The sequence below is a fragment of the Physeter macrocephalus genome, chromosome 2, assembly GCF_002837175.3.
Source record: "Physeter macrocephalus isolate SW-GA chromosome 2, ASM283717v5, whole genome shotgun sequence".
NCBI classification, from domain to species: Eukaryota; Metazoa; Chordata; class Mammalia; order Artiodactyla; family Physeteridae; genus Physeter; species Physeter macrocephalus.
This window is the reverse complement of record NC_041215.1, coordinates 21,865,258-21,885,226: the sequence shown is the minus strand read 5'-3', so window position 1 is coordinate 21,885,226 and position 19,969 is coordinate 21,865,258. Positions and strand designations below refer to the sequence as shown.

The 19,969-nt window shown below is 55.9% G+C and overlaps 3 protein-coding genes across 5 annotated transcripts in view; all 3 read left to right on the top strand.

The window, feature by feature from the left end:
- The first annotated feature begins 1,904 nt into the window (after positions 1–1,904).
- DOHH (deoxyhypusine hydroxylase) lies at positions 1,905–12,461 on the top strand. Of its 3 annotated transcripts, none has more exons than XM_055081428.1 (6): positions 1,905–2,196; positions 5,702–5,991; positions 6,392–6,716; positions 8,559–8,635; positions 10,112–10,352; positions 11,605–12,461. In XM_055081428.1, the coding sequence occupies exons 3-6, from the start codon at positions 6,443–6,445 to the stop codon at positions 11,922–11,924; spliced, it is 912 nt and encodes a 303-aa protein (XP_054937403.1). In that variant the 5' UTR covers positions 1,905–2,196; positions 5,702–5,991; positions 6,392–6,442; the 3' UTR covers positions 11,925–12,461. The 3 variants fall into 3 exon arrangements, with proteins under 3 accessions (XP_054937403.1, XP_028356281.1, XP_028356279.1); XM_028500480.2 differs by lacking the exon at positions 5,702–5,991 and adding an exon at positions 5,115–5,359; XM_028500478.2 differs by lacking the exon at positions 5,702–5,991 and having other exon boundaries at positions 11,605–12,460.
- Positions 12,462–16,682: 4,221 nt separating this feature from the next.
- Positions 16,683–17,278, top strand: SMIM44 (small integral membrane protein 44). The gene is made up of 2 exons (XM_055091737.1): positions 16,683–16,899; positions 17,040–17,278. The coding sequence occupies exons 1-2, from the start codon at positions 16,698–16,700 to the stop codon at positions 17,276–17,278; spliced, it is 441 nt and encodes a 146-aa protein (XP_054947712.1). The 5' UTR covers positions 16,683–16,697.
- Positions 17,279–19,314: 2,036 nt separating this feature from the next.
- Positions 19,315–19,969, top strand: part of LOC102994122 (small integral membrane protein 24) — a 2,552-nt gene continuing 1,897 nt past the window's right edge. The window contains exon 1 of the mRNA XM_024134092.2: positions 19,315–19,381. Coding sequence (XP_023989860.1) covers positions 19,315–19,381 — 67 coding nt within the window. The remainder of the gene's footprint in view (positions 19,382–19,969) is intronic.

Genomic DNA, 19,969 nt, shown 5'->3' with positions numbered 1-19,969 from the left:
GTCTCAAACCCATGTCCCCTGCATTGGCAGGCAGATTCTTAACCACTGCGCCACCAGGGAAGCTCTTTTTTTTGCCATTTTAAATAATGTTGCAATGAATACTTCTTTTTTCACTTTTCTTTACACTAGTGTCAGCGAAATTCCTCAAAATGGATTTGCAGACTCAAAGGTTCCGCATTTAAAAGTTAAGACAATTTTCAAATGTTTAACTTTGAAATGTTTAAACACTGAGAATAGAAGTAGCCCTCCTTTTCCCTGCTACCTATTTTTCCAACAGTTTATTGAGGAAACTTTCAGATGTACAGAAAAGTTGAAAGAATTTTACAGTGAACTGTCATATGCCCACCGTCCACTTTCTCCAATGAACATTTTACTATATTTGCCCTATTATGTATTTATCCATCCTTTTATCCATCCATCTATATATCTTACTTTTTATGCATCTCCAAATAAGTCACACACTTCACATCCATTAGGATGGCTACTATCAAAACAGAAAATAACAAGTGCTGGTGAGAATGTGGAGGAATTGGAATCCTTGAATGTTGCTGCTGGGAATGTAAAATGGTGCAGCTGCTGCGGACAAAGTTCAGCAGTTCCTCAAAAAGTTAAACATAGAACTACCATATGATCCAGAAATTCCACTCCTGGGTATATATGCTCAAAAGATTTGAAAATAGGGAATCAAAGAGGTACTTGTACACCAATGTTCAGAGCAGTATTATTTACAATAGCCAAAAGGTGGAGACAATCCAAATGTCCATTGACGGATGAACAGATAAACAAAATGTGGTCCATTCATGCAATAGGAAGGAAATTAAAAAGGAAGGAAATTGTGATTCACGCTACAATGTGGATGAACCCTGAGGATAACTATGCTCAGTGAAATAAGCCAGACACAAAAGGACAAATATTGTTTGATCCCACTTTCTAAGCTTCCTAGAGTAGTCAAAATCAGAGACAGAAAATATAATAGAGGTTACCAGGACCTGAGGCCACTGTGAATAATGCTTTGATGAACATGGATGTACAATTATCTGAGTCCCTGCTTTCATTTCTCTTGGGTGTAACTAGGAGTGGAATTACTGGATCATACGGTAGTTCTATGTTTAACTTTTTGAGGAACCGCTATATTCTTTTGACACAATCACTTACAAGCTCTCTTTTCTCTGGCTGGTGGCAGCCAGTGGTGGCTTGGACCTTCATGGGGGCGGTAGATGAGCAAAGTGCCTGAATTCCGACTCTATTTCAGAGGTAGAGTTAACAGGACCCTGGATGTCTACCTACGTGTCAAAAACCTTGTACTTAGCCTTAACAGAACTCTTTCTTCCAAATGCCATATCCAATCCAGCCACAAATCCTGTTTGCTCCACCTTCAGAATTAATCCAGAATCTGAATACTTCTCTCTCCCTTCACCGTCCCTCCTGTCTGTTTTCTACTCACCAGCCTGAATGATCCTGGTAACAGAGTATGCCATTTCCCTGATTACGACACTCCAGTGGTTTCTCATTTTGTCAGAGTAAAGCCAAGTCCTTCCTAAAACTGCCCACCCCATACACGCACCAACGTGACTATTTTTTCCTCCTTAGCCTGTCACCACATAATATGTATTTTTATTTATCCTATTACTGTTTGTCTCCTTCAGACAACCAGACTGTGAGGTTGATAAGGGTAAGGGCTGCAGGCCGTCTTGTCCTCAGCGGCCATAAACTATTTGTTAAATGAATGAATAAATGAACGACTGGATCAAGTCCTTTTCTTCATCCCTCTCAATCTCGCGTCTAGCCACGCGAGTCCTTTGGCCGCGCCCCTGAAACTTGACCACGCCCCAGATACATTACGCATGCTCTATCGCTAGCCGGCCCCACCTCCGGGCTGAATCAGCACAAACCATTTCCACTCGTCTTACCGGCTGGGGAGGCCGGAGAAAATCTCTTGCAGGGAAAGGAAGGAAGTTGCCCTTACCTTTCCCTGAGAAACACCCTTAGACTTAGCCTGATGTGTGAGTGTGAGCTATGGCACCGGTGCTAACTCGCGCTTCCTGGCCTCCTCACGCAGCGGAGGCTTTGACTAGATTTCCCCCTCAGTGCTGCGTTGGTACCGTCCGGCCCTGTCCCGTGGGTGGCAAGATGGCGTCCCCCAGAGCGCTCTAGGAGCGTCGCGGTTGGTGGCAGCGGCGGGAGCAGACCGGTCCGGTAGGTCCTCTGATCCGGGAGCTCTCTGGGGCGTTCCGGCGGCTGGGGGAACGTGGAGGACGCCTCATTGGGGGTCCTGGCTCTGGGATTCTTTGGCTGGGGGGGGGTGTCGAAGGGCTTCCTTCTGACAGGTCCCGGCGAGCTCTTCCCCACGAATTCTGGAGACTCTGCCTCCGGGGATCTCTTCACTAAAGAGTCAGCACGTGGGGCGAGGGTCCCATGTTGGGCAGCCCCTTTCTTGGGGTTCTGGGAGAACCAACCTGTGAGGGATCCAGTACTGGGGGATCCACATAAACAGAGCTAGAGACACCCAGTTCCTGGGAGTCTCTTCCAAGGAGCTTTGGGGAGCTGGTCGTCGCTGGGGGATCCTGCCAGCAGCCCCGAGGTATGCGGTGTCGGGGCGACCCCTCTCTGAGGGGCGCGTCTAGTTATCGGAGATCTTTTTGTTGGGAATTCTTGGTTTAGAGAATCCTCAAGGGGGCGGATTTCCAGCATCCAGAACGTCTCATACTCCATTCCTTACTAATTCTACGTGTCTGTCTCTAAGACACACCTTCGCAGGGGTGAGCGGATTCCCAGATTCTGCCTTGCTTGGGGGCTGATCCCCTCAACCCCATGTCCATACCCCTGTACCCCTTCCCACTGAAAAATGGGCCTAATATATGGGTAGCGGGCTTCCAGGTGTACCCCCTTACTTGTCCTCCTGCGTATAGAGGTGGGTGTTGGGCTCCCTGTGGAGATTTTTTTAAAAAATAAATTTATTTATTTATGGCTGCATTGGGTCCTCGTTGCTGCGCGCAGGCTTTCTCTAGTTGCAGCGAGCCGGGGCTGCTCTTCGTTGTGGTGCGCAGGCTTCTCATTGCGGTGGCTTCTCTTGTTGAGGAGAACAGGCTCTAGGCGTGCGGGCTTCAGTAGTTGTGGCACGCGGGCTCAGTAGTTGTGGTCCGCGGGCTCTAGAGAGCAGGCTCAGTAGTTGTGGCGCACGGACTTAGTTGCTCCGCGGCATGTGGGATCTTCCCGGGCCAGGGCTCGAAGCTGCGGCAAGCAGGGGCTACTCTTCGTTGCGGTGCACGGGCTTCTCATTGCGGTGGCTTCTCTTGTTGAGGAGAACAGGCTCTAGGCGTGCGGGCTTCAGTAGTTGTGGCACGCGGGCTCAGTAGTTGTGGTCCGCGGGCTCTAGAGAGCAGGCTCAGTAGTTGTGGCGCACGGACTTAGTTGCTCCGCGGCATGTGGGATCTTCCCGGGCCAGGGCTCGATCCCGTGTCCCCTGCATTGGCAGGCAGATTCTTAACCACTGCGCCACCAGGGAAGGCCCTCCCTGTGGGAATATTTAATACCAGCTCTGGTTTATCAAGTGCCTACTAAGTACCAGCAGTGGGTACTAAGTGCTCTATGAGCATCATTCCATTCACAGCAACTCTGTGATGTCCATGTGCCCCTTACGCCCATTTTACAGATGATACAGATTTATACTGTATGAACCACTCAGTACCATGCCTGGCAGGCAGTGGATGCCCAATTCATTCAACAATACTTATTGAGTGCCTGCTGCCATAGCGACAGACACTGTGCTGGGCCTTGGAGATACAACAGCGAACAAAATAGTGTGTGTCTCTCCTTTGTGTTTTGAGGGAGGCCCTGCACAGACCGGGATTCATGAGTCCTGGGCGCTGTCTGCACTTGACTTGCTGTGTGACCCCAGACAGGTCACAGCTTATCTGTCTGTGTAGAAGAAAGAGCTGGGTCTCGATGGTCCATAATGCCTTGCCAGCTTGCTCACCCCTGGCTTCTGTGGTTTCTGATGATCACTCTTTTGCATGTCACCTCCTTTGATGGTCACCTGTGCGCAGGCAGCTGCACTTCCCCCATTATACCTGCTCAGCCCTACTGACGCCTCTGGGAGCTACAGCCTGCTTGTCAGGTTCACGAAGCATGTCATTGGTCTGGAGGATGGAGCCCAGCCTCAGCTGTGTCCTTTAATCTTAATCCGTCTATTCAACATGGCGTTTGTGGTTTAGAGCTTGACTCGGGAGCCCAGCTTCCTGGATTTATAACTCTTCAGTGGTTCCTAAGCAAGTGATTCACCTCTTTGTGCTTGTGTGTCCTCTCCAGTAAAACAGTGACAATCATGGTGCTTGTCTCAAAGGGTTATGGCGAGGATGGAATGAGTTCAGGAATGTAAAGGGCTTAGAAGAGACGTGTGGCACATACACATCCTATGTAAATGTCAGATGCTGTCACTATTATGGTCATTGTTCTTACTGAGGAGTTGTGGGCTGGAAGTACAGCGGTGACTAAGAGAGACTCAGTCCCTGCCTTCAGAGTTCTCAAACGAGGGTTAAGACCAACCATAGGCAGCTAAACCGAAATATCAAATATATCTCGTGGTGGTAATTGCTTCGAAGAAAGATAAAGCAGAACAAGACTGGGATCAGGGAAGGCTTCCCCGAGGAGGTGGCATTTGCGACCCAAGGAAATGAGAGAGTGAGCATGGGGGCATTTGGGGAAGAGCGTTCCTGAGGGCGAGAGTAGCCCGTGCAGAGACCCTGGGGCTGGACCGGGCCTGGTGTGTTGGAGGAACCGCTAGGAGGCCTGTGTGTCTGGAGCAGAGTGAGGGAGGGGGAGAGAGGGAGGAGGGGAGGGTGGGGAGGTGATGGGGGCAGGTCGTGCAGGGCCATTGGGACAGTTAAGGAGTTTGGAGTCTTGAGGCCCATAGGAGGATTTTGTGAGGGAGTCACAGGGTCCAGTTTATATACTGAAAGGATTCTTGTATCAGTTACCTGTGCTTTGTAACAAATTACCCCATAGTAAGTAGCTTTAAAGAACAGTAAACACTACTTCCCACAGTTTCTGTGGGCCAGGGATCTGGGCCTGGTTTAGCCAGGTGGTTTTGGCTCTCATCTCTTGTGATGTTGCAGGGCAGACACTGGCTGGGGCTGCGTCATCTGAAGGCTGGAGAAGCTGCTCTCAACCCACTGCTCTCACCTGGCTGTTGGTGGGAGGCCTCATTCCCCACCACATGGGCCCCTGCATATGGCTGGTTGAGCCTCCTCACAGTATGGCTGCTGGCTTCCGCTAGAGCCAGCAAGGAGGAAGCCACAGTGTCTCTTATGACCCTCAGAAGTCACACTGCCATTTCTCCCATATCCTGTTATTCACCCAGGTCAGCCCTATTTGGTGTGGGAGGGGGCCACACAGGGCACGGATACCAGGAGGTGGGGTCATTGAGGGTCATCTTGGGGACCAGCTGCCACATTCCCTCTGGCTGCTGTGTAGAGAGCAGACCAGCAGAGCTCATTGCCAGTGGACAGTAAGTCCCCTACATACAAACCTTCAAGTTGCGAACTTTCAAAGATGTGGACGTGCGTTCACATGTCCAGTAAGTTAGTTCATGTGTCTGGCGTACCTTGTCATGTGTGTGCATCCTCTACAAGTGGTTGTGCTTTTGTGTACTTTACTGTACGGTACTGTATAGAGTACAGTAGCACAGTATCTTTATTTCAAGCCCAGGATGTCCAGAAGCAAGCGTAAAAGCAGGGTGATGTAGCTGGTACTGCTAAGAACCACCAAGCAATAACGATGGAAACAAAAGTGAAAATAATTGAGAGACTGGGGCCAGGCGAAAAGATGGTAGATGTCACTCGTTCTTGTAACATGAATCGTTCAGCCATCAGAACAATTCTAAAGAACAAGGACAAGATCTTGGAACGTGTGAAATCTGCTGTACCAACAATGTCGACGATAATACCAAAGAAGCGTGGAAAAGTGATGGAGGAGATAGAAAAACTTCTCAATGTACTTTATTTTTTTGTGGTTTTTTTTTTGTGTGTGTATTATCTGTGTGAAAAGTATTATAAACCTATTACAGTACTCTATAGCCGATTGTGTTAGTTGGGTACCTAGGCTAACTTTGTTGGACTTATGAACAAATTGGACTTACAGAAGTGCTCTCGGAACGGGAACTCGTTTGTATGTAGGGGACTTACTGTATAGGCCAGAGGCTCAGAGAGGGAAAGTACCTTAAGGACGGCCACACAGCAAGTAGGCAGGGCCGGAGCCAGGCTTCGAACCCAGATGCCCAGTCTGGTCAGCAGTTAGGAAACCACCCCCACCCAAGAGGTCCTAACACTGAAACGAACAAGTCAGCGAGCGGCGAAGGGCGCCTCTCACCTGGCCTCTTGGTTTTCTGCCACAGGTTCTTGAGTCCACGAGTCCCCTGGTTTAGCCCAAGCCCAGTGGCAGCGCCATGGTGACGGAGCAGGAGGTAGAGGGGTTGGGGCAGAGGCTGGTGGACCCCCAGAAGCCCCTGCAGGCCCGCTTCCGGGCGTTGTTCACACTGCGCGGGCTCGGGGGTCCAGCAGCCATCTCCTGGATCAGCCGGGCCTTCAGCGACGACTCGGCCCTGCTCAAGCACGAGCTGGCCTACTGCCTGGGTCAGATGCAGGACTCGCGGGCCATCCCCGTGCTGGTGGACGTGCTTCGTGACACCCGCCAGGAGCCCATGGTGCGCCACGAGGCAGGTGAGTGGCGGGTGAGGGTGCGGGCTATACCAGGCTGGCTCTGGAAGGGTTGGGCGATAAATATCTTCCCACGATCTCTGTCCCTGGTCTCAACTCTGCCACTGCAGCATAAGAGCCACCCTGAACCCCAGTCACTAGATGGGCATGTGGCCGCTAGCCAGTCCAACTTTATGGGCCCTGAGATTTGAATCTCACATCACTTTTACACGTCATAAAATGTGATCCTTTTGATTTTGATTTATTTTTTTCTTTCTTTCTTTTTTTAAAAATGGCTCACAGGCCTAGTTGCTCCGTGGCATGTGGGGTCTTCCCAGACCAGGGCTCGAACCCGTGTCCCCTGCATTGGCAGGCAGATTCTTAACCACTGCGCCACCAGGGAAGTTCCCTTTTGATTTTTTTTTTTTTTTTTTTGTGGTACGCGGGCCTCCCACTGTCGTGGCCTCTCCCATCGCGGAGCACAGGCTCCGGACGCGCAGGCCCAGCGGCCATGGCTCATGGGCCCAGCCGCTCCGCGGCACGTGGGATCCTCCCGGATCGGGGCACGAACCCGCGCGCCCTGCATCGGCAGGCGGACTCTCAACCACTGCGCCACCAGGGAAGCCCCTCCCCTTTTGATTTTTAAAAAACCATTTAAAAACGGAAAAACCATTCTTCGCTCATACAAAGACATATGGTGTCTTTGGATGGTGGCCATGGATGGTCAACCCCTGAGGTCACTCATTCAGTTCATTCACCGGACATGTTTATGGACTGTCTGCTGTGGTCCAGGCCCTGTTCTCACAAGGGACTCAGACGGCAAGCAAGATAGAATAGGAACATCCTTGGCGGGTCTGTGCAGCCGAGGCTGCATTTGTATTGATATATCCAGTGAACTCATAGCCAGCAGGGGGCATTGTTTCCATTTGATTGTTTTGGGGCCTTTTTAATATTCCCCACGATAATCTCCAGCTATGCCAGGCTGCCCTGGGGGCCTCTCAAGGTCCCAATCACTGATCCTGTTGGAGCTCTCCTTACAAAGAGTGTTCGACCCCAAACCTCTCTTGTCCCGTAAGCGCTGTTAGTTTGAGTGTGTGATTTTGTAGAACACCCAGTCATGTTATGGTGGAAACACTTATGTAAGTGTCCATAGAGCAATGGACGGGATGGGGGTGCTGGAGGTGTTGCCTTTTTTTTTTTGGCCTCGCCACGGGGCATGTGGGATCCTAGTTCCCTGACCAGGGATCGAACCCGCACCCCCTGCATTTGATGCGCAGAGTCCACAAGGGAAGTCCGGTGTTGCCATTTTTAATTGATGGTTACCAATTAAAAGACCCGAGTGAAGTAAGGGAGTTATCTAGGTAGATGTCTGGGGAAAGGTGCTCCAGGTAGCGGGCACAGCCTTTGCAAAGGTCCTGAGGCAGGATGGTGCTGGTTTGCTGACCCTCCTTGCCCACACTGCAACTTAAAAACCTCCTCCAGGTTTTCAGGGCTCCCCCTGATGGGCTCGACTCAGCCAACTGTTCTTGGCTCCTTGCCACCCGTGTCCCCAAGTTGTAATGACACGCTTGTCTGTGTCTCCCCTCTAGGCCATGAGCTCTGGGGGTGCGGGCCGGGGCGGGGTCTGAGTCTGGTTCCAGCAAAGCCTGATTTCTGGGGAAGGGATTCTAACTGGCACAGCTTCAGGGCTGGACCGGCTCCAGCTCCAAACCTCAGTGGCTGCAGCGGCCCGCAGGATACAGGCAGAGCAATGGGGAGGGGGATCCCGGAGGAGGCGTTGGTGCTGGTTAGCACCTGTCCCCCCGCCGAGGCATTCAGGGCGTTGCCCAGCCAACCAACATGAGCTCTCTGCCCCGTTCTTCTCAGGGGAGGCCCTCGGGGCCATTGGGAACCCAGAGGTGCTGGAGATCCTGAAGCAGTACTCCACCGACCCTGTCATCGAGGTAACGCAGCCCCTCCCCCACCCCCCCTCCGCGCTTCAGGTCCAGGAACCGGCCTCAGACCCTGTGCCTGGTTACCAGGGTAACCACCCAGCCCAGGGATGCCGAGGGAGGACCACTGCCCCACTGGGCAAACCTGAACTCTTGATTCACATGTAACACCTGCCCTGGTCGGCCGGCCCCGTCCCCCTCTCCCCTCTCCCGGACTCCCACCGGCAGCCCCTGCAGCTGTGGGAGATCCCCCAGCCCACCCACTTCTCCACCTCTGCCGCCCGGGGCCACCCAGCCTCGTCCAGGGTCTCCCTGCTGCCTTCCTCTTTCCTTCTTTTTTCTTTAAATAACAGCTTTATTGAGATATGTCACACACCATAACATCCACCCTTTGAAAGTGTACACTTGGGTGGTTTTCAGTACATCCACAGAGTTGTACAGCCATCACCACTATCTAATTCCAGAACATTCCATCCCCCTAAAAAGGAAACCCCACCCCCATCAGCAGTCACTCCCCACCCCCTCCCCAGCCCCTGGCAACCCAGAACCCACTCCCTGGGTCTGGGCTAATTACACTTCTTGCTATTAAATGTTATCTGTATCTATATGATGTCGTTCAAGTTAATCTACACAGCACATAACAATGCCATGATCACCTGGGCATAAATAGTATTCATAATGATAGCATTTATTTATTTATTGAAATATAAGTTATATACCAAAGAATTCACCATATTAAAGTGTATTATTCAGTGGTTTTTAGTATATTTACAAGGTTGTACAACCATCACCACTACCTAATTCCAGAACATTCCATCCCCCTAAAAAGGAAACCCCACCCCCATCAGCAGTCACTCCCCACCCCCTCCCCAGCCCCTGACAACCATGAACCCACTCTCTGTGTCTGTGCATCTGCCTGTTCTGGACGTTTCCCATCAATGGAATCACACCCTGTGTGTCCTTCTGTGTCTGTCTTCTCTCACTGAGTGTCGTGTTCTCAGGGTCCATCCACATTGTAGCGAGTGTCAGTGCTTCACCCCTTTTCGTGGCTGAGTGATGCTCCCGTGCGTGGAGGGGCCACATTTGTTTATCCATCACCTGTTAACCTACTCTGTGCCTAAAGACTCACGGTTTGTCATCACCTTTAGGACAAAATCCCAAGCCCGCAGGCCCCAAGTAGTCTGGCCCGGCCACCTCAGGTCATCTCTGTTGTTGGCTCTTCCCTGACGGGTCTGGCACGTCCTGCCTCGGGGCCTTTGCACTGGCTGATTCCACCTGACGCCTCTCTCACTGGTTCTGATGTCACCTTCGAGCTAGCCCCTCCTGGCCCTCTGCCCCTGGTCACTCTCTAATCACAGCAGCCCCTGCTGGTTTGTCTCCAGTCTGGAAGGATCGGTTGGTCCTTTGTCTGTTGGCTCCACCCCTGCTAAACCGGGAGCCCTGGGGGCTGGGGGGGGGCCCGGCACATCCACCCCCCTGTCCCCGCAGGTGGCAGAGACGTGCCAGCTGGCCGTCCGGCGGCTGGAGTGGCTGCAGCGGCACAGCGGGGAGCCGGTGGCTCAGGGGCCCTACCTCTCCGTGGATCCGGCCCCATCCGCCGAGGAGCGCGACGTGGGGCGGCTGCGGGTGGCGCTGCTGGATGAGGCCCGGCCGCTCTTTGACCGATACCGAGCCATGTTCGCCCTGCGCGATGCTGGCGGGGAGGAGGCTGCCCTGGCGCTGGCCGAGGGTGAGGAGGGACCCCGGGGGCAGGGTCGGGGCCCCTTGGGGAGGCCCAGTGGCCACATCTGTCTTACGGGGCAGCCCAGCGTCCCTGGGCACTTGCATCCTGGGGCAGGTAACTCCTCTTATCACCGCCTCTTCTCTGTGGAGGAAGCCTAGGCCCAGAGAGGCAGAGATACTTGCCCAAGATCACCAGTGGTCCGAGCAGCATTGTTGGGATTTGATCCCCAGAAGCCCTGTTATTTTGTTTTTGTTTTTTAAATTTTTTTGGCCACGCCGCGAGGCATGCGGGATCTTAGTTCCCCGACTAGGGATCAAACCTGCGCCCCCTGCATTGGAAGCGCAGAGTCTTAACCACTGGCCCGCCAGGGAAGTCCCCAGAGGCTCTGTCATCATTTACTTGAGTCATTTTCATCCCAGTTCTGCAGGGAGCCCCGTGCAAGCCTGCGGGGCCGTGGTTCCCCCACCTGAAAAGGAGGGGGGGCGACTCGGGGAATCCTGGGGTCCCCTGGCACACATACCCCCTCCATGCCCGAGGTGGTCTGCTTCTGGGCCACAGAGCACTCAGAGCCCCCCTCTGCCCTCCTGGAGCTTCCTGTCTGGCAGAGGAGATGCCTGGCCATCACCATGACCCGGGAACCAGGGGATGCCGGGTGGGAGCACAGCGTGGGCGGGTGGTGGGTTTGTCCTGGGTGACGCTCGGAGCAGGGCGCACCTTCTGGCGGGCCTGCTTCAGACCAGCTCTGCCTGAAAAGTGGCATCTGATCGCAGGCAGGTCGCTCCCAGGTCCGGCTGTGGGTCCCCATCAGAAGCGTGGCCTGTCTGGCTGTGGTGGGGTGAAAGGCCCGGGACCCCCAGTGTCACTGATAAGACTCTATCGTGTGTGGAGTCGTGTGGGAAGCAACCCAGAAGCACAAATGCACAACATGCCTGCAAATAGCACTGGCTGGTGTGAGGACAACGCAGAGTACAGAAGTCCAGGGAGAGGCCGGGAGGGACCCTGGGCCTGGGAAGGAGGAGGCCACGCCCGGTCCGGCCAGAGGGAGGGCGGAGTTCCCAGTGCCAGTCTGGACCCTCGCTGCCTCTCCTGCCCTGTGTCTCCGGGTCCTCCCTGTGAGCAGCGCTGAGCACCAGGGCGGGGTGTCCTCGAGACGGGAACCCTTTCCACCCCTCCTGGACACTTCTGTCCCCAGGCTGCCCCGCCCCAGGTCCCCTCCTGTCCCGATGGCGCCCCCAGCCCGCAACTCTCTCTCCCGCAGGCCTGCGCTGCGGCAGTGCCCTCTTCCGCCACGAGATCGGCTACGTCCTGGGCCAGCTGCAGCACGAGGCGGCCGTGCCCCAGCTGGCGGCGGCCCTGGCGCGACCCACCGAGAACCCCATGGTGCGGCACGAGTGCGCGGAGGCCCTGGGGGCCATCGCCCGGCCCGCCTGCCTGGCCGCCCTGCGGGCCCACGCGGCAGACCCCGAGCGCGTGGTGCGGGAGAGCTGCGAGGTGGCCCTGGACATGTACGAGTATGAGACGGGGCCGGCCTTCCAGTACGCGGATGGGCTGGAGCACCTGCGCCCACCCCCCTCCTAGGGCCGCGCCCGGCTGTCTCCCTCGAGGAGTGTTGGAATGAATTGCATCTCGCTTCCCTGTCTCCCAGCCGCTTTCGCATCTTGAACCCCCGAGTGGACTGCAGGCTCCCCGGGGCCAGGCTGAAGTCTCTTCTCTGCCCCTCTGAGTGCAGGGCTGCAGTGTTGGCGTGGGAGGGGTATCTAGGGGGTCCGGGGACAGGGCTGTGCTCTGGGGGGCTGGGGTGCTGTGGTCCAGCTTCTCTAGGAATGAGGGGGTGCAGGGAAAGGTGTTGTGGGCTAACCCGTCCCCGTCGGGCCTGGGCAGGGTCTGGGGACGTCAGAGAGCTGTCCTTGGGTTGGGCAGGTGGTCCCTGGGTGGGTTGGCCTGGGCTGGAGCTCAGGGAGGGACAAGCAGGTCCCAGGACATTCTCCAAATGGACTATTAAATTATTTTTGCCAAGCGATGACTCTCAGAGTGTGTTGGGGGGCCTCTGGGGTGATGGTCGGCTGCTCTAAAAGAACATGTCCTGGGCTTCCCTGGTGGCGCAGTGGTTGAGAGTCCGCCTGCCGATGCAGGGGACGCGGGTGTGTAGTTTGATTGACAGAAAAGGAACATCCATGCCCAGTGTTTTGATTGTGTGTGCCACAGGCCAGGTTTCTGGATCAGTATTGGTAATATCAGATGGATTAAGAATACATGTCCTGGGCTCCCCTGGTGGCGCAGTGGTTGAGAGCCCGCCTGCCGATGCAGGGGACGCGGGTTCGTGCCCCGGTCCGGGAAGATCCCACATGCCGCGGAGCGGCCGGGCCCGTGAGCCATGGCCGCTGAGCCTGCGCGTCCGGAGCCTGCGCTCCGCAACGGGAGAGGCCAGAACAGTGAGAGGCCTGCGTACCGCAAAAAAAAATAAATAAATAAAAATAAAATAAAAGAACATGTCCTAAGTTTGGGGGGCCAGGGCGTTTGGAGAGCTCAGCTCTGGGATCTGCCCTGCCCCAGACACTGTGTGACTGACACAAGCCTGTGGCCCTGTTTCACATCAGTTCCCAGGGGTAAAATCTGCCCAGCCAGACCCCCCAGAGGGGTTGAGGGGGAACAGCCCTGCATCCTGGCTCTCTCCAAACCTCATCCTCACCTACTCCTATTGGGGGCATAGGGGAAGGGGTTTAGTGGTATGACTAAGAGTCTGGGCTATGAGTTCCCATCCTACCTACCTCCCTTACTTCCTCCTCAAGCAGTCTCAAGCAGCCCATTTACCGCTCTATAAAATGGGTGTTAACAAGAGAACCTAATTTTACATGTGACGCATTTTCCACACCAAGCAATTCTCTGTTTCTCCGTGGATGTCAGCTGGGCATCCTGCAATTCAGTTCAGCTCTGACACTATCTACCCTGAATCAGTGCAGACCCTCCAGGTTCAGGGTTCAGTCCTGCAGGGCTGCCCCCACTTCAGATGCAGGTCCCAAGTCCGGACCTCCCATACTTCTGACCGACTCGTTATGAATTGGGGTTCCCACCACCCCCTCTTCACATTTGATGATTTGCAAGAATGGCTCACAGAATCAGGAAAGCACTTTACTTACCTGTTTATGATAAACGAGGCAAATGAACAGCCAGATAAAGAGGCGCAAGGTCTGAAGGGTCGGAAACGCAGGAGCTTCTGTCCCCGTGGAGTTTGGGGTGGATGCTTTTAACCCGCTCGGAAGCTCTCCAAGCCCCTTCCTGTAGGGTTTTTAATGGAGGTTCCATCACGTGGGCATGATTTGGCAAATCACTGGCGATTGGCAATAAACTCAGTCCCCAGCCCCTCTCCTCTCCCTGAGGGGTGGGGCTGAAAGTTCCTCACCTCTAATCCCAGGGTCAGTTCCCCTGGCCACCAGCCCCCATCCCGAAGCTGCCACGCCCCTGCCCTCATTAGCATACACGCAGGCGTGGTGGAAAGGGGCCGATTATGAACCACAAAGGAGGCTCCCCTCTCATAACTCAGGAAATTACACGGTCCTGGGAGCTCCAAGCCAGGAACCAGGACGAAGACCAAACAGATCTCTTGTTATCTCACAGCTTCACCCTCGGGCGCTGGCTGCGGGCCCCCTCCCCCATTTATCCCCTGGCCCCCAGCCCCTCTCGCCAACTCGGCCATCACTTCAGCCTTTCTCCCTTCTCCAGTTTTCCCTCTTTGCCCGTCAGCATAGACAGGCTGTAATTTCTTTTTTTTTGGAATTTTATTTTATTTATTTTTTATACAGCATACCTGTTTATGATAAACGAGGCAAATGAACAGCCAGATAAAGAGGCGCAAGGTCTGAAGGGTCGGAAACGCAGGAGCTTCTGTCCCCGTGGAGTTTGGGGTGGATGCTTTTAACCCGCTCGGAAGCTCTCCAAGCCCCTTCCTGTAGGGTTTTTAATGGAGGTTCCATCACGTGGGCATGATTTGGCAAATCACTGGCGATTGGCAATAAACTCAGTCCCCAGCCCCTCTCCTCTCCCTGAGGGGTGGGGCTGAAAGTTCCTCACCTCTAATCCCAGGGTCAGTTCCCCTGGCCACCAGCCCCCATCCCGAAGCTGCCACGCCCCTGCCCTCATTAGCATACACGCAGGCGTGGTGGAAAGGGGCCGATTATGAACCACAAAGGAGGCTCCCCTCTCATAACTCAGGAAATTACACGGTCCTGGGAGCTCCAAGCCAGGAACCAGGACGAAGACCAAACAGATCTCTTGTTATCTCACAGCTTCACCCTCGGGCGCTGGCTGCGGGCCCCCTCCCCCATTTATCCCCTGGCCCCCAGCCCCTCTCGCCAACTCGGCCATCACTTCAGCCTTTCTCCCTTCTCCAGTTTTCCCTCTTTGCCCGTCAGCATAGACAGGCTGTAATTTCTTTTTTTTTGGAATTTTATTTTATTTATTTTTTATACAGCAGGTTCTTATTAGTTATCTATTTTATACATATTAGTGTATCTATGTCAATTCCAATCTCCCAATTCATCCCCCCACCCCCTCCGCCATTTTCCCCCCTTCAAGCTGTAATTTCTTAAAAACATGAACCACCACCACCCACAGCCCTTCCTGACTCCATGACTTGCAGCTCTCTCAAACCTGCGCCAACGAGGACCGCCCCTCCTGTCCCCAGAACCGTCCTTGCCCACAGGTGACCTCCCAGTGTCCAAATATGGTGGTCACATCTCAGTCTGCGCCCTCCCCCTCTCAGCAAGCCTCTGACCCGGCAGCCGCCCTGCTCCTGGGAAATTCTCAGGGACTCCGCCTCCGGGCCCGCCTCCATCTCCCGTTCCTCTCCCTCACTGGCCCAGGGCTAGTCCTCCGGCCCCACCCACACCCCCGCCCGGGCGGTCTCATCCACTCTTGGGGCTCGAACCCCATCTATGTCCCAATGACGCCCACTGTCCTGACTCCAGCCCGGGGCCTCCTCTGAGCTCTTGACTCGGGGTCCAGTTTGGACATCTCCACTGGCATCCCAAACTTAGCATGTCCTTAGAATGCCTCATGTTACCTCCCAAAGTGGCTCCTCCCACAGGAAATGGAAACTCCATCATTTAAGGTGCTCAGCCTGCAAACATTGGGGTTTGATCAGTTTAAAATCTACCCCAGCTCTGCCCATCCCCCCCCCCCCCCGCCCCCGCCAAGGTGGTCACATCTCAGTCTGCGCCCTCCCCCTCTCAGCAAGCCTCTGACCCGGCAGCCGCCCTGCTCCTGGGAAATTCTCAGGGACTCCGCCTCCGGGCCCGCCTCCATCTCCCGTTCCTCTCCCTCACTGGCCCAGGGCTAGTCCTCCGGCCCCACCCACACCCCCGCCCGGGCGGTCTCATCCACTCTTGGGGCTCGAACCCCATCTATGTCCCAATGACGCCCACTGTCCTGACTCCAGCCCGGGGCCTCCTCTGAGCTCTTGACTCGGGGTCCAGTTTGGACATCTCCACTGGCATCCCAAACTTAGCATGTCCTTAGAATGCCTCATGTTACCTCCCAAAGTGGCTCCTCCCACAGGAAATGGAAACTCCATCATTTAAGGTGCTCAGCCTGCAAACATTGGGGTTTGATCAGTTTAAAATCTACCCCAGCTCTGCCCATCCCCCCCCCCCGCCCCCGCCAAGCCTCTGCCTCCACCTGGTCCAGCTCAATCTCTCCTCCCCATCCCGGCTTCCATCCTCAGCCCACAGTCTGTCTTCCCCAGAGAAGCCACCTGAGGGCGCCCGTGAGCACCTGAGTCGGGTCCACCGTCGCCCCCACAGTCTGTCTTCCCCGAAGCAGCCACCGGAGGGCGCCCGTGAGCACCTGAGTCAGGTCCCGTCCAACAAGCGCAGCAAGGTCCTGCCCCAGGGCCTTTGCACCGAATGTTTCCTCTGCCTGGAAAGCTTGGCCTTGGCTGCTCTACTGTGAACTTTACCTTCCCTCCTAGCTGTCCCACCCCTTAGACCATGGTCTCCCCCCACAGTACCCTCAAACCACTCTGCTTTCTAACACGATATATAATTTACTCTAAGGTTATGCATTTCTCAGAGTCTATCTCTCCATCTTGAACGTCAGCTCCACGAGAGCAGGGATTTTCCCAGAAGAGGGAGCATCCTGTGCAAAGGCCCTGAGGTGGGGATGGACGTGCAGGGTAGCACCTGGTGTGGCTGGAGCTGAGCAAGGGAGGGGGCCAGTGGGCGGAAGTGATTTGCAACGTGATCCATCCAGGCAGATGGAGGCCGTGGGGGAGCCCCAAATCCTCTTACCCAAAAGCTCCTTAATACTTCCGCCCGGAGGGTCACCACCGGGCCACTCCTGCTCCAGGTGGCTGCCATGCCAGCGCTGGCAGTAGAGGAGGGGATGGAGGGCTGGAGCCCGGCCCTGCCACTCTACGAGGAGTACCGCCCGCCGCCGCTGGACACCATCCGCCTCCCCAGGTACGCGCTGTACCTGCTTCTGGCTGCGTTCCTGGTCGTGGCCGTGGCCTATGCCATTGTCGGGCATCTCATCAAGGACCTCGCCCACGACCTGGCCGGTGAGCCACTACCCACTACAAGCCTGGCTTGGGCTAGTACTGGGCCACTTGGTGGGGGGTGTCCGAGGGCCTCTCCTTGCCAGGGAGGGGGCAGAGGGTGGCCGGGCCCGGGGATTCTCCTCACCGGCCTCCTGCCTCAGACTGGGCATTCGGCCCGAAGCCGGACCAGGAGGATGGCCCCCGGGAGCTGCCCGAGAGCCCCGAGGGCGAGGATCTGGAGGAGCTGGACCTGCAGCTGGCGCTGGCCTGGCGGGTTGACGAGGACGCCGCTCGGGGCGGCGAGGGGGCCCCCGCAGAAGCCCCCGCCCGGCCCTGCCACCACCCCTCCATCGCCTTCAAAGACCCAGCAGCCCGAAGCTCCCTCTGGAAGCTGGGCTGAGCCGGGCCCTGCCCTCCAGCCCGGGAGCCGGTTCCAGCCCCTTTGGCGGTTGTATAAACCGGACTTGTGCCCATCGGAGCCCTTTCACCTTTGATCTGCGCTGTCTTGACAGAGTACGTTCTCTTTCTTGGCTGGTGGACTCCAGTGTTTGGACACTGATTTTTTTTTAATTAATTAATTTTATTTTTAATTTATTTTTGTGTGTTGGGTCTTCATTGCTGTGCGCGGGCTTTGTCTAGTTGCGGCAAGTGGGGGCTACTCTGCGTTGGGGTGCGTGGGCTTCTCCTCATTGCGGTGGCTTCTCCTGTTGTGGAGCACGGGCTCTAGGCATGTGGGCTCAGTAGTTGTGGCATGTGGGCTCAGTAGTTGTGGCTCCCGGGCTCTAGAGTGCAGGCTCAGTAGTTGTGGCGCACGGGCTTAGTTGCTCCGTGGCATGTGGGATCTTCCCGGACCAGGGCTCGAACCCGCGTCCCCTGCATTGGCAGGCGGATTCTCCACCACTGCGCCACCAGGGAAGCCCTGGACACTGATTTATTTCCACACTCTGGTTTCCCCCATAGTCCCAGAGCCTAACTCCACCCGGCCTCCACCAAGCCCTTGGCAACCTGTAAACCAAAAAACACTAAGAAGATTAAAAATAATAATAACAATAATAATAGTGGCCAACCCTTAGCTAGAGCTTCGAATGTGCCTGCTATTGTATGCTAAGCAACCCCTTTCCTTGTATCAACATTATCTCGTTAAATCCTCCGAGGTACGATTTATTGCACCCATTTATCAGATGGGAAAACAGAGGCACACAGCCCAGAAATGACTCGGTCGGAGTAGAGAGAACGTTTTGCGGAAAGAGGCTGGCCCAGCGACCTGCCTCGGAAAGCAGAAGCCTGCTCCGCTGGGCTCCTCCACCTCCGAATCTTCTCGGCCCCCGCCTCTCACCTCATTCCTGGTTCGGTGGCTGGATGGGTCCGTCTCTGGGGGTCCTGACTTCCTAACTAGCCCGAGGGCTTCCTTTGCTCCTGAGTTTTGCACGGGCTGGGGCACACAGTAGGAGCTTCACCTGTGCCTGCCTGGCTGGTCGAACTGGCCTTGTCCTGGGCTCCACTGAGTGGCCCTCGTGCACAGCGACCGTGGTCAGACCTCAGGAAGGGAGGGGGCTCCAGGAACGCACGGGCACTCCGTACGTGCGTGGGCAACGATGCTGGTGTTCCCCCAGCCCCCAGGCTTCCGACGGAGGTCTCAGGCCTGGAGAAGGGCCAGGCCTCCCCATCCCAGCCTTCCTGCCATGTGCTTGGGCTGTGGCTGTCCCGTGGCAGCTGGGGTGGGGTCCCCATTCGCCCAGGCAGGGCCCCCTATCTAATCAACCTGGGGATCAAGGTTGACACGCAGGAGAGCCAGGAGTCTGAGTCATCAGCTACCCCAGGGGCCCTGTTCTCCGGCCACACGGTAGCAACTGGCTTTGAAGGTGGATGGTGGCCCATCCCTTCTTGCCCCGTTTGCTCCCCCTGGAGCTGGCTGTGGGTCCCCAGGGGTCAGGGACCCAAGAGGAGCCAGTATAAGCTGGTGGTGGGAGAGACCCGCATTTACATCTAGTTCTGGCTGCTTCTGCACGGCCTGACGCTCCTGGCCTCCCTGGCTTCTCTGTAAAACACAGGTGGCAAAATTTCATGGTGCACGCAGAGAAAGAATCGTAATGATGTGTAAAAGCACCGAGCCGGGAGGGAAGCTCAGGGCCTGCTCAGCCTGGCGCCTGTGGCGGGGAGCCTGGGGGACACTGAGGCTGGCGGTCCTGGGTGGGGCGCAGGGCAGAGGGGCCGGACTCCCGTGTTAATCGTTACACCAGGTCCAGAGTCTGCCCTCCTGGAAGGCGGGGGAGAGGGGGTGGATGCCACCCAGGTGGGGCAAAGGGAGGGGCCCTCTGGTCTGGGCCTGCCCCACCCCCAGACCTGCCTGCCCCCTTATCAGGGGCGGGGCAGGGTCTCCCCTGACTCCGACCGGACTGTGCACTCCTGTACCTGGACTGCTGGATCCTCCGTGCCATGGGGACCCTGGAGACCCTTCTCCTCCTCAGCGCCCTGCTCCTGTCGCCAGCTGAGGCCCAGCAGGGTAGGGCTCCGACCTCTGGGGCAGGGGTGGGAGGACGGGTCGGGTCGTGGGAATGGGCTTGGACACAGGCTCGCCATCTCCCCGTTTGATGAGAAACCGAGGCCTCCGAGAGGAGTGGGCAGGCAGAAGAGGAATGGGGTCAGGCCCCTCTTGGAGGCAGCCTCCCTAACTCCCCCACTCCCTCTGGGCCCCCCACCTCATCCCTGAGTGCCCCCTCCTCTCAGAACCCCGTCCCCTTCTCTAAAACCCACCTCTGAGGGAATTCCCTGGCGGTCCAGTGGTTAGGACTTGGCGCTTTCACTGCCTGGGACCCGGGTTCAATCCCTGGTCAGGGAACTAAGATCCCAAAAGCTGCGGCGCAGCCAAAAAAAAGAAAGAAGAAAGAAAAATTTAAAAGGACTTCCCCGGCGGTCCAGTGGTTAAGACTGAGCGCTTCCACTGCAGGGGGCATGGGTCACGGGTTCGATCCCTGGTCGGGGAACTAAGATCCTGCAGGCCGCAGGGCGCAGTCAAAAAACAAAAACAAAACCACCTGCGAAACCCAGCCCCTTTCCAAGACCCCTCTGTCTGAGCATCCCCTGCACCCTT

Bases quoted from the DNA above. Each gene is read 5' to 3' on its own strand.
- DOHH (XM_055081428.1), top strand. From the start codon at position 6,443: ATGGTGACGGAGCAGGAGGTAGAGGGGTTGGGGCAGAGGCTGGTGGAC. The intron at 8,636-10,111 runs GTAACGCAGCCC...CTGTCCCCGCAG, and splicing joins CCACCGACCCTGTCATCGAG to GTGGCAGAGACGTGCCAGCT. The intron at 10,353-11,604 runs GTGAGGAGGGAC...TCTCTCCCGCAG, and splicing joins TGCCCTGGCGCTGGCCGAGG to GCCTGCGCTGCGGCAGTGCC.
- SMIM44 (XM_055091737.1), top strand. From the start codon at position 16,698: ATGCCAGCGCTGGCAGTAGAGGAGGGGATGGAGGGCTGGAGCCCGGCC. The intron at 16,900-17,039 runs GTGAGCCACTAC...CTCCTGCCTCAG, and splicing joins CCTCGCCCACGACCTGGCCG to ACTGGGCATTCGGCCCGAAG.